The 12324-nt window shown below is 46.5% G+C and overlaps 1 protein-coding gene across 9 annotated transcripts in view; it reads left to right on the top strand.

The window, feature by feature from the left end:
• LOC149307849 (voltage-gated potassium channel subunit beta-2-like) overlaps positions 1–12324 on the top strand; it is a 62055-nt gene that overhangs the window by 23472 nt on the left and 26259 nt on the right. For 2 of the 9 annotated variants that reach the window (XM_089534508.1, XM_089534507.1), the window contains exon 1: positions 6652–6869. The exons of the other annotated variants lie outside the window; for them this stretch is intronic. In XM_089534508.1, the coding sequence (XP_089390634.1) occupies positions 6652–6869 (218 nt within the window). Of the gene's footprint in view, positions 1–6651; positions 6870–12324 lie in introns of those variants that run through there. 9 annotated transcript variants of the gene reach the window in all.

The following is a 12324-nucleotide window of genomic DNA, read 5'->3' as shown; positions in this document are numbered from 1 at the left end:
GTTGGAAGAGACCGCAAGGGCCATCCAGTCCAACCCCATTCTGCCATGCAGGAAATCCAAATCAAAGCATCCCCATTGACAGATGGCCATCCAGCCTCTGCTTAAAGACCTCCAAGGAAGGAGACTCCACTACACTCGGAGGAAGGAGTTTGTTCCACTGTCGAACAGCCCTTACTCTCAGGAAGTTCCTCCTAATGTTGAGCTGGAATCTCTTTTCCTGTAGCTTGCATCCATTGCTCCATTGGGTCCTAGTCTCTGGAGTAGCAGAAAACAAGCTTGCTCCCTCCTCAATATGGCATCCCTTCAAATATTTAAACAGGGCTCTCATATCACCTCTTAACCTTCTCTTCCCCAGGCTAAACTAAACTGAGGATGTTGTACTTTGGACACATCGCAAGAAGACAACAAGATGATAATGCATGGTAGAAGGCAAAAGGGGAAGACTGCATTGCAAATGGCAAGACTCAGAAAAGGAGGTCATGGACGTTGTCCTGAATTTGCAAGACTTGATAAAAAGGAGACTTGGAGGTCTCTCGTTCATAGGGTCGCCATGAATTGAAGTCAACTTGACAGCAAATAACAACCGCAGTAACTTGATGCTATTTGATCATCATTATCATTATACTCATCCCTGTCATCCCTAGGCTGGGTTGTTTAATCCCCCAAAATAACCCTTCTTAGTCTTGTGTGCCTTCATGTCATTTACGACTTAATGGTGACCCTAAGGAGACCCTATCATGGGGTTTTCTTGGTGAAATTTGTTCAGAAGGCACTTGCCATTGCCTTCCTGAGGAAGGTTATGAAGGTTTATAACATTATGCATTAAGGCTGAGAAAAGTAGACAGAGAGAGAATATTTTTCTCCCAAGTCCCAGTCCTTCTCTCTGACCATGGCACCAACACATTGGCCATTCACTTATATGAGATAATGCAGTCTGTCTTAGCCTAGTGATCTCCAGTTGGGATTGCGCTTCCCATTATTCCCAACCTTTGTCTAAGCTAACTGCAGATGCCCTGTTTTGGGGTCAAGATTGGATGCATAGTGGATTGAAGGCAACAGTTTCTTTAAGAAGCAGAGTTGGTCCAGATGCCAGCATTACAGGTGAACAATCTGGCACCGAAACGAACATAAATTTAGACAGGGAGAAGCAAACTGTCTTTAGCGTCACCTCTGTTTTCTTTTTTCAGGAGGGGTTGACTTGCTGGAATGGATGGATGGATGGATGGATGGATGGATGGATGGATGGATGGATATATAAATAGACAGGTATATAGGTAAATTGTTGTTGTGTGCCTTCAAGTCATTTCTGACATACGGCGACCCTAAGCTGAACCTAACATGGGGTTTTCTTGGCATGGTTTGTTCAGAGGACGGTTGCCACTATTGCTATCCTCTGAGGCTGAGAGACTGTGAACTCTGTGGGTTTCATGGCTGAGCAGGGAACTGAACCGTGGTCTTTGGCGTTGTAGTCCAGCGCTCAAACTATTGTGCCATGCTGGCTGTCAGATAAGTCGCTAGATAGATTTTCATTTACTTTTTAAAATATCGTGCCCCAAAGTCCTGTGTCTCAATGGTGGGTCTCAGTCCATTGAAACTTGGGATATAAACAATATTCTGCATTTTACCCAGTTGTCTTTTGCTCTTGCCATTCAAGCTTTTAAACGAATGATTTCCAGCTAGACCACCAAAGCCTCTCTATCCGCAGTTGGCGAGAGGGTCCTTCGTCTGATTTTCTTCCAGGGCCTTGTTCTTTGGTTTGCTTCCAACCGTAGCTTGAGTTTTAACTAACACCGAAAGCAAAAAGAAAGTAGGGTCTCCTTGGCTGCTGTGATTCGTCTGCGTTGAGGGAAACAGACGCCGCATCCCGTCCTTGGTGATGGCTATTTCAGGCCCACCGGAGAACCTCCCGACCCGCCAGAGCCATCCATCAAATGTCCTCCAAGGACTCTGGCCAGCCACCTTCTCTCTGTGCCTTGACAGGTCTCCGCTAATCAAAAGTGAGCGATGGACGCCATTCCTCATCAACCCTTCCGCGTCTCCAAATGCTTTTAGAGCGAGCGAGAAAGGGAGAAATGAGATCTTGAATAATTTAGCTCCCGTTTGCTAAAGGGAAAAGGGTGGGGTCGGAGGGGGGGAGAGAGAGAGAGAAGGGGAAAGACCTTAATAGGCCTAATGGATGCGCTCGCCACGCGACGTCTTCGGCTCAGGGCTGCAATCGCTTTGGACACTCGGGTGTCGACACTCCCCTCGCCAAAAGCCACGCCTGCGCCCCGTCCGTGGGGGGGAAAAACACACCCTAATAAACTAGAACTTTTTCTTTAATGAATAAGCTTCCAGGAAAGCGGGTGAGTTGGGCGTCGCTGGCAGGGATGTCGTGATGGAGGGGCTGCGCGGTTTGCGTGGGAGAAGCCGCCGGATTCCCCGAAGGGCTCCTTGATGGATTGCAAGAGCTTCCCTCCGATCGGGTGTTGAGGTTCCAGTTTCGAGTCCGGGGTCTTTCCGTGGGTGGTTTTCTTTTCAATACCCCGCTCGAACTTTCCTCCTTTGGTCGACGCCAAAGTGTGTTGTAGCATTTCTTTGCAGGTTTTGGAGAGGGCTTTGCACTTTTAGGAAGCAGAGAGAAGGATTCCTTGACGGACCGGAGAGAGGGTTGGTTTGTTGGTTTATTGCGGGAAAATAGGAGTTCTCAAAAGCCGTATTGACCGAGGAGTCATTTCATCCCAGTTTTGTTTAGGCATTGGCATAAGAGATGTAAAATCTCACATCTAGTCAATTGTGTTGTAGAATGGAGTCTTTTCTTTGTTGTCCCAGAAAATAGGTTGACTTTGGAGGTATGTCTTTTCCAGATTTTGCTTGTTTCTTAGCAAATGTGATAGACTGCAGCCTCCTAGATTTGAAGGATTGTTATTTGGGGCATGCATTTTTAGAAAGACGAAAGCAAAAAGCAGCGACGCATGTTGAATTTTTCCAGAAATGCCTGCTAACCGTTGCGATATGGAAGTTCCTCTGTGTTTCCAGAAATGTTCTAGAGATGTGTGTGTTTGTGTGAGAAAATCACATCCTGTTGTTGTTGTTGTTGTTGTTGTTGTTGTTGAAGATGATGTGTGTCTGGGGATGATCTTTCTTACGTTTCCCTTTGTGCTTTCCTATGCGGCTACGCCTCGTTTTCATTGCTGTTTCGAACATTATTTTGTTTTTGTGTGCCTTCAAGTCATTTCCAAAGCAGTTAATGTGGTGTCAAACTTGATTATTTCTTCAATGTGGATGCAGTCTATGGTCCAAAACACACTGCAGAAATAATCCATCTTGAAACTGTTTTAACTGCCCTGGCTTAATGTTAGGGGATTCTGGGAACTGTAGTTTTGTGCAGCGTTGAGCCTTCTCTCAGAGAGCTCTGGTGCCACGTTAAACTACAGTTCCCAGGATCCCCTAGCACTGAGCCAGGGCAGTTAAAGTGGTCCCAAACTGGATTATTTCTGCTGTGTGTTTTGGACCTAAATCTTCTAAGCACAAACAAGAATACGTTTAAGTTAAGACTATTCCTTCCCGTCCTATAGACCAAGGATCAGCGCAACATCCAATCTATATTTTCTAAACCCAAACAATAATAATCTTAAGACTATTCTTCTCTTCTGGACCTGGGATCAGTGCTCCAAAACCGTTCTTTCATGATGCGGGAGACGAACGCCATTCGCTCCGCGGCGTATCTGGAGGCTTAATGGTTTCAGATGGTTGAACATGACCAAGACTTCTCTCCTGCGGCGTCTGAGCTGAGCTGCCCCAGGTGAGGATGTCTACCTGCAGAGAAAGGCTTGTTAAGTCCTTTACAAAACCAAAACCACTCATCCTTGAAACAGCGATGCCATCTCTGTTGGGTTTGTCCTTTCCTTTTCTGCCACTCAGGTCAACCGGGACCATTTTCTTCCCTCTTGGCTGCCAGAAATCTTATTGCTGCAGACTGTTATTGTCATTTACTTATACATTATACATTTATCCTGCCTTCTTGCCAAGGTGCAACATCCCTGCAAGGTAGGTTAGGTTGACTGGCCCAGGCTCATTGGGGAAGTCATCCTTGTTTTGTGGATTTGGGGAGATTGTTGTACTTTGCTCCATGGCCAACATGGACCAAGATCTTGCACACCTTTAGCATATGCATCCAAGTATGCAGGATCTTGGTCCACAGATCCTTAAGAGGCCAGGAATAACCCACTGGTTCCCAGCCCTTGGTTCTCCAGATGTTTGGGACTTTTTACAGAATTTCCAACCAACTTGGCCTATAGTCATCAATTCTGGGAAGTGGGGTCCAAAACATCTGGAGGAACAAAGTTTAAGAACCCCTGCTATATTTTTTCCAAGGCTAAGATGTGCAATATCTCACCGCTGACCCCCCCATAGCCCCGAGACGCAGAAGGAGAGGAAATGGCCTCCATATCGGATATCAATGCTTCTTTTAAAAGCCATAAGCTGCCTTTTAGCATCCAGGCCCAGCTGCGTTGCAAGGGATGGAGGACAAGTTCCTTGGAAGGAAATCTCCAAGGGATTTCTTGGCTCTTTTTTGCAAAATGATGGGTACGACAACAAAGCCGGACCCGTTTTTCCCTAAGACTCAAAATTCATACCTGGAAGTCATTTTATTTTATCACTCCATAGCAAAAGAACAGCCCAGGACAGACCTGGGGAAGTTTCCTTGTAAGTAGAGATCCTTTCTCCCTCTTATCGCTGTGTTGAAAAAGTCACCGACTGCCATTGCACATTGCAGTGACGAAAAAGATGATGGAAAGTAACTTGGAAAGTTGGTTATTTCCTCGTTGCTAAGAGAAGGGTATAAAACTTGCAAAATTCTTCATTACACAAGTAACATAATTTTACTGAGTTGAGATGGGGAAGGAGGATTCTGGGAAATGTAGTCCCCCAAAAACCAGGCTCCTTTCGGAAGACTAATTTGCTTTGAGATACTTTGTGAAGGGCAATGCAACCTTAGCAGTCAACAAGAAACATGACTGGCTTTGGCTTTTTGTTTTGCTTATGCTCTCCTTGCTTTGTGTGTCTTTGTGTGTATGTGTTGGCTTTGTATACCTCTTTTCCCCATCTGTCCCTCTGTTCCCCAATTCCTCCGGTGTTTAAAATGTGTTGCTTACAATCTGGAGATGCTTTTTGGTGCTCTTGGAGGGTGTTGGAGGAAGATCAGGACCTGATTTGGCCTTCTGGTGTGAGCTTTTCCAGTTAATATTTGTGGTTTTGTTGCCCAGTGTAGGATGTGGAGTTGTTGGTTTTGTCGCACCCTGAAGCGATCGGTATTCCAGAGGAAATCTTTGGTGTCCAGACTTGGTGCCACAGTATGCAAGCTTTGAAAATGCAGAATGTCGACTCGCTTTGGAGCAAGATTTTGGACCTCTCTCTTGCAGCGGTGGCTGTTGGCTTCCATATTATGTCTATGTGTGAATCCACTCTGGAACCTAGTCTGAAGTTTGGAGAAGTTTGTCCAGCACTTTGGATAACCCCTTTACAGACCCAGAGCAGATTTGCCACCCCACAAATATGGGACACACACGGCGCTACCCTCCACATTTCTGCGCATAACCCTTTGGAACAAAACGGTCAAAGACATGGCTAGTTTCCCTTCGTTGAAATGACCTGTCTTTAACCGCTGCGTTGTCTACCATAAATTAAAGTTGCCTTTAAAAATACACATATATTTTAATGGAGGAACGACAGGGGATTATTAGGTTGAGAGGGAACGAAAGGCCAAAAATCCCTTAAACAGCACAAGTGTATCTCTGTCCCTGATTTAGGCTGCTTTAACTGCCATGGCTGAATGCTGTGGGATTCTGGGAATGCCAATTTTGTGAGATATTTTGCCTTCTGTCTGAGAGAGCTCTGGTGCTGCAGCAAACCACAAATCCCAGGATTCCATAGCATGGAGCCAGGGCCGTTAAAGCAGCGTCAACCTGCATTTATGCAATGCAGATGCAGCCTTAGGTGCCTCTCATCCTTCTATCAGTCCATTCCTTTTTCCATGGGAAGCTGACTATAGAGTCATGCTAGAGGACCTACAAATGCCTAGGGAAGCGTTCTCTGTAGGAATCACTAGCAGGATTTTCAGCAGACATTGGCCATGCTGGTGGACCTAGAGATTCCCAGAGAAAACATGTTAATCAAAGCTGCAAATAACCAAAGCTGCAAATGTGGAGGGTCATCCGTAGCTTCCAGCGGTCAGCTGTTTGCGTTGCGCCAGGGTCCCTCCTCCAGAGATTTCTCCGAATTCAGTAACCGATATGCAGTAAACAGTCCTTAAACTTAGTACAAACATCTCCATCCATACTGGTTCACACTCTGGTTCTATGCAGCTCCTGCAAGCAGAGAGATTGTATTTTCCACTCTTCCTAATGTGACTCTAAGAGTCTGCATACTCTGTCAGCAACAAGGACTCAGCTACGGTGGTGCATTATTTTCCATGCCTTCCTGTGGTGCAATGTTTGCAGTGGTTGGGGTGCAATGTTTACAGCAGTTGATGGTCAGTAGTTTGCAGACCAGGAGTGCAATGTTTGCAATGGTCAGCTGTCCGTGGATAGGAAGGGAGGGTCCCGTTGTCCTAGGTGCAACCCCTCTTAACATCTGGAACATCCACAGATCCCCGCCTCTGGCAGCGCCATGCTGTCCATGACGTACAGCGGGAGTCTCCGGAGTGTCGCCAGCCGGTGCCATTCCGAATGGGGCCTCCACCAGATCCAACCGACGGATGCGGTGGAGCTACAACGTCTCAGGGATGTCCGGGTGGCAGCCCAGGCCAGGGTTAGGGAAGAGTTCCTCCGGATGCATGGACTCTCCCTGGAGGAATGCACCGCCCAAAAGACCGGCATGAGGTATCGGTAAGCAACGCCATCCTTCGCTCCCGCTCTTCCGTCCTTCGCTCTGCGGCTCCCCTTGCATTTTGGCATTATCCTCCACAGCAAAACGAGATGCATTATTTCCCCCCCCCCCCCCCAAAATGGTACCCCAGCCAGAAAGAGTTTGCCAAGCTCTGCACTGAGCAGAAATATCCTAACTCCATTTCCCCCCAGATCTCTTTTGCAAGGTGTGACTTTAAGATACGGACCTTGTAATCCAACCAAAGAAACCTGATATGTTAAATTTCAGCAATGATAAACATATCAGTTTTTCTATCTGACCCCCAAAAATAAAATAAATTGCAATCTACGTAACAGTAAATGAAGTACCAATGTGTTACATACATTATTGCATCACCTATAAGTTATTAAATAAAACATATATACACATGTGTGTGTTTCTCACATATCTAGTATTAACTTAGACTTCTATAATATATTAATATCTGCTAGTTGGGCCTCCATTTTTGACATTCAGTTCTTAAAAATGGGAACCAAGTCTTTATTTATTTATTTATTTATTTTTACTTATACCCCACTCTTCAGCCAAAAGGCTATCAGAGCGGCTTACAATCTAAAGAGACAGGACACAAGAGGAGAAGGGAATGGGGTGGGGAAGGGGAAAAGTCCAGCAGATCTGCTCTCCCTCTGATGCCTGGACCAGGGCAGATGGTCTAGAATCATAGAGTTGGAAGAGACCAGAAGGGCCCTGATCCAGTCCAACCCCCTTCTGCCATGCAGGAAATCCAAATCAAAGCATCCCCATTGACAGATGGCCATCCAGCCTCTGTTTAAAGACCTCCAAGGAGGGGGGCTCCACTACACTCCAAGGAAGGAGTGTGTTCCACTGTTGAACAGCCCTTACTCTCAGGAAGTTCCTCCTAATGTTGAGGTGGAATCTCTTTTCCTGCAGCTTGCATCCATTGCTCCATTATGTCCTATTCTCTGGAGCAGCAGAAAACAAGCTTGCACCCTCCTCAATATGACATTCCTTCAAACATTTAAACAAGACTGGAGGGAGCACCCTTCTTCTTACTGATTAGGCCTGATTAGGGAAGGCCTTGGCCAATCCTCTCTTCCCCTCAGAGGCCAGGATAGAGTCAGATTCCTTGTGGGGAGGCTTAGTTCCTTTAGGAGATGATGATGATGATGATGATGATGATGATGATGATGATGATGATGATGATATACCTGCCCTCCACCTCTCCTTGTAGATTGAAGCAGTCAACAGGGAATAAGATACATAATGCCACTTTAAAGAGCATATAAAAGGAACACATATTGCTTTAATTTAAAATTAAGCATTTTAAAATTTAAAATACTTTAAAATTGTTCTTTTAAACTCATCTGGGTCGACTTGCCAGAAGAGACGGGTCTTTGCTGACGTTTAAGAAAGTGAGAAAGCAAATCTCCTCCGGCGGGTCGTTCTACAATTTGGGGGCAACCAAAGAAAATGTCCTCCGGGTAACAATTGTCAACCTGATTTTTGTTGACCGTAGTAAATTTTGCAACATTATTCCCCCTTTTCCCCCATATGAAAATGGAGGCATAATTTCTTTGGAATTCATGGCCCTGTTGTGTCAAGGTAGTCACACAATGGGGATCTTTCCAAGTTCTGGCTTTTCCAACCTGTGCTCAAATTGGAAATGAAAAGGGCCAGCATATCATCGGCATAGCAAAGGTATGTAGACTGCCATCTAGCATCCACCAAAAGTCCACAAGAGGGCAGGCTCTGCCTGCAAATGGAAATGAGTGAGGGATGATGGTATTTATAGTCATCCATTGCAACGGTTAGGTGCCAGGTGGCTGCAAGGACATTTCATTGACCCAGCCATAAGGGTTCAGACTTTTCTCCATTTGTTTTAATTAAGCACAGTGTGCTTAAGGAAATTAGTGCTCAGAGCTGCAGAATTAATGCAGTTTGACACAGCTTTCACGGCCATGAATCCGTCCTGGGATTTGTAGTTTCTTGGGGCACCAGATCTCTCTAACAAACAAGGCTAAAGGTCTCACTTTACTCCTGGAGATACGGTTGGAATATCAGTATAGCTATGTAAATACACAGATGTGTGTTGTATTTTTAAAAACTGTGTTTTAATTGCCTTTTAAAGTGTTGTTTTAATGTGTGTGTGTATGTGTGTGTATAATGGGTTGTGCGATGCTCAGAACATTTTTGTCGTTTCTTTGGCAATCATCTGCACATGACAAAGCAAAAAGCAGAAGCTCTTTACGCTTGCAGGTTTTGTTTCCTTGGAGAGGTGTTGAAGCATGCCTTGGCACTGCCAGCGATTGCCCTTCCTTGTTTTAAATGAAGAAAATCAGTCAACAAAGAACTAGAAATGCAAACCTGATGCTGTAACCGTAGTGTCCCTTTCCACCATTATCCTCTTCCTCCTCCTCATTATCGTTATTATCGCTTAATAGATATAGGCGGGGTACACACCGCCAGAAAGAGGCGCGTCTCCGGTGCCTCTCTTTGCTCTGCAGGAGCGCCGCAGCAACCAGATTGTGCGGCGCTCCTGCGCAGCAAAAAAGGAGCACCGGGAAGCGGCTCCTTTTTGTGGCGCACTTCCGCCGGCCCAAAGAGCCATCAATGGCACAGGGATGTCGCAGCTGCGCCGCCCCATTTGGAGGCAGCGCAGCTGCAACGTCACTGTTACGCACCGTGTCTGGTGGGCGCACTGCAGCTGCAGCGCCCTCGTCACATGCAAGGGTTGTCTGGTGGGCGAGTGGATGCTCCGTCCACCAGGCAGCCCTCGCATGTGACAAGGGCGCCGCAAAGGCCCGTCTGTTCCGGGCCATAGTCCCAAATCTTTGGATATCCAAAAATTCCTTGTTATGCCATGCACATAGTTTACTGACAACAGTTTGTAAGTTGCAGTTGAATTCTGATTTCTAGAAAACATAGTTTGGCTTAAAAATTAATATTGCTATTATTATTCTCCCCCTCGAACCCCACTTTCCTGACAATGGGGTCCAACCAACCAACCAACCAATCAATCAATAAAATCATTCCAACATACCGCCCTCCTGGATGCCCAGGGTCGGGCAGGAAGGCTTGTTCATTAAGGCACAGCAAATCCATGGCACCCCCATGTGCGCGCACACAAGTGTGCACACCTGACACACCTTTTGCGAGCGAGACTCCCAAGATAGACAGCACCCTGCTGAGGCCACGGATCGACTCCCTGGACGAAACCAGGTGGCACGGCATGAATATTTCATGGCCTTCCGCGTCCCGACACGGGGGGCGGGCAGCTGTGAATATTTCAAGGGACTCTGTTTATGAGTTTTAATGGATCGAAGGATGTTGAGAATAGTGTTGGGTTACCGGCACCTAATGAGGTTTGATATATTATTCATCTCTCTTTCTTTCTTTCTTTGTCTTGTATATAAAACTAGGCTGGGGATTGGGAGGACACCAGGAGGCTCCGCAGCTGCAAAGAATAACTGAATTGCAAGGAGCTGAATTGCTGTTGTCAGTCCTGACTAGAATAGACCCATTTGGTCACTGGAAAAGACAATACTTCTTGGAAAAGGTGGAAAGTAGGAAAGGTAGAAAACTGGAAAGTAGGACAAGTTAGAAAGGTAGAAAGTTGGAAAGTAAGAAAGGTAGAAAGTTGGAAAGTAGGAAAAGATGGAGACCGCATTTCAGGTGGTTAGACTCCATCATGGAAGTCACAGCCCTAAGTTTGCAAGACCTGAGTTGGGTCTTGCAAATAGAGTGACTTGGAGGTCTGTCTTCCATAAGGTCATCTCTCAGGGATGCTTTGATTTGGATTTCCTGCATGGCAGGGGGTTGGACTGGATGGCCCTTGCGGTCTCTTCCAACTCTATGATTCTATGGCGCGTTACAGACGGGCCCATGAGGCGCCGTCATTGCGCATGAGGGGCGGCGCTTCCTGATGCGCCTTGCCCCTCGCGTGTAATGACTATGTCAAAATGGCGGCGGCCGTTCCACATGGCCGCCACCATTTTGACGTACCGGACGCTCTGCATCCGCACGTCGCGTGGCAGAAGTGACGCCGTGAGTGCGCGACTAGCGCCTCGTGGCGTCTCTTCCAGGGCCGAGGAAGGAGCGCGATTTTTGCGCTCCTTCTTTGCTGTGTCCGGGAACGGCGTGTTTTGGATGCTGCGGTTCCCGGACGCAGCAACCAGCAGCGGCACGAGTCTGCCCCTTCTGGGCTGTCTGTAATGCGCCAAAGATTCTAAGGTTGCCCAAAGCCAACGTTGACTTGACAGCAACGAAAAACAACAATGATGCGCCTCTTCCAAACAGCGCTGCTTTTTGTCACTGTGATTTTGTGACAATTTCATTCTGATATGTTGCCAGTCTCTTTTGGATTCCTCCCTGAGCCTCTCTTACCCCTGGGACTGCAACTGTGTACTTTCCCCAAGGGTCCCAAATTTGTAGGTCTCAATGTTTCATAACCTTTTCCTTCTTGCTTTCTCCCCTGGAAATGCCACTTGCGTCATCCATGCTTTCACAGTTACGCCTGATGTTTGTTGCTGGTGTGTGTCTTCAAGCCATTCCCAACTTACAGCGACCCTAAGGTCAAATTTCCCCACGGCAGTTGGCAAAGAGCAGTGGGGCTTCCCTGGGACATGGGGTGTCTTCGTTAGGGGAAATGGACCTAATTTTTGGACTGCATCTCCTAAAATACCTCATCTGAGGATTCTCGCTAATATACTAGACTCTTCATGGGATTTCTTGGCAAGATTCATTCAGAGATTTGTTGTCTTTCTCTGGGGCTGAGAGTGTGTGACTCAACCAAGGTGCGTTTCCATGGTCAAGTGGGGATTTAGACCCCCGTCTCCACAATCCCAATCAAACCAGTACACAATGATGCCTTTCTAGAACAGATGACCATATACTCAGAAAGGAGGGATGTAGTAGCGATGGGTGACTTCAACTATCCTAATATTTGCTGGAAATCAAACTCAGATGACGATGGCTCTCTTTCATGGTCTAATCATTGATGGGGTCTTTAAAGTCCCTTAAGATGTTGACTTCACTGTTTCCGACAACTTCTCAGAGTTCCTCCTCCTTCTGCTGCTATTCTTGATCTTCTTTTCTTCTTAAAATCTTTTAGGATCAGCGCTCCCCTCCAGCAAATTATTCTCCCCCCAGAAATTTAGAAAGGACCAGCTGTTTCCCTTTCACAAACCCAAGCAGCGGATGGATTTGTGGCCGCCTTCGTTTCTTATCCTGACATCACATTTTGGGATGTTTTTTGTGGGGGGGGGGGGGGGCTGTATTTGTGGTTCATGAGTGTGTCTCCAAATTGAGCCGCAATCAAGAACCAAACTAAGCTGGATTACATTTGGCCGCCCAGATTAAGGAATCTGTAGGCTGTCGGAGGAAACGTGGAGCGTTTGACAGTCATTCTGAGTAGTTTTGGGATGGTGTTTTTTAAAGAAAATCAATTAATGATTC

Source organism: Sceloporus occidentalis, unplaced genomic scaffold, assembly GCF_023333645.1.
Source record: "Sceloporus occidentalis isolate IW3139 unplaced genomic scaffold, rSceOcc1.0.p SCAF_8, whole genome shotgun sequence".
In the NCBI taxonomy this organism is placed as follows: Eukaryota; Metazoa; Chordata; class Lepidosauria; order Squamata; family Phrynosomatidae; genus Sceloporus; species Sceloporus occidentalis.
The sequence above is the reverse complement of the archived record's forward strand: the minus strand, read 5'-3'. Positions and strand labels throughout refer to the sequence as shown.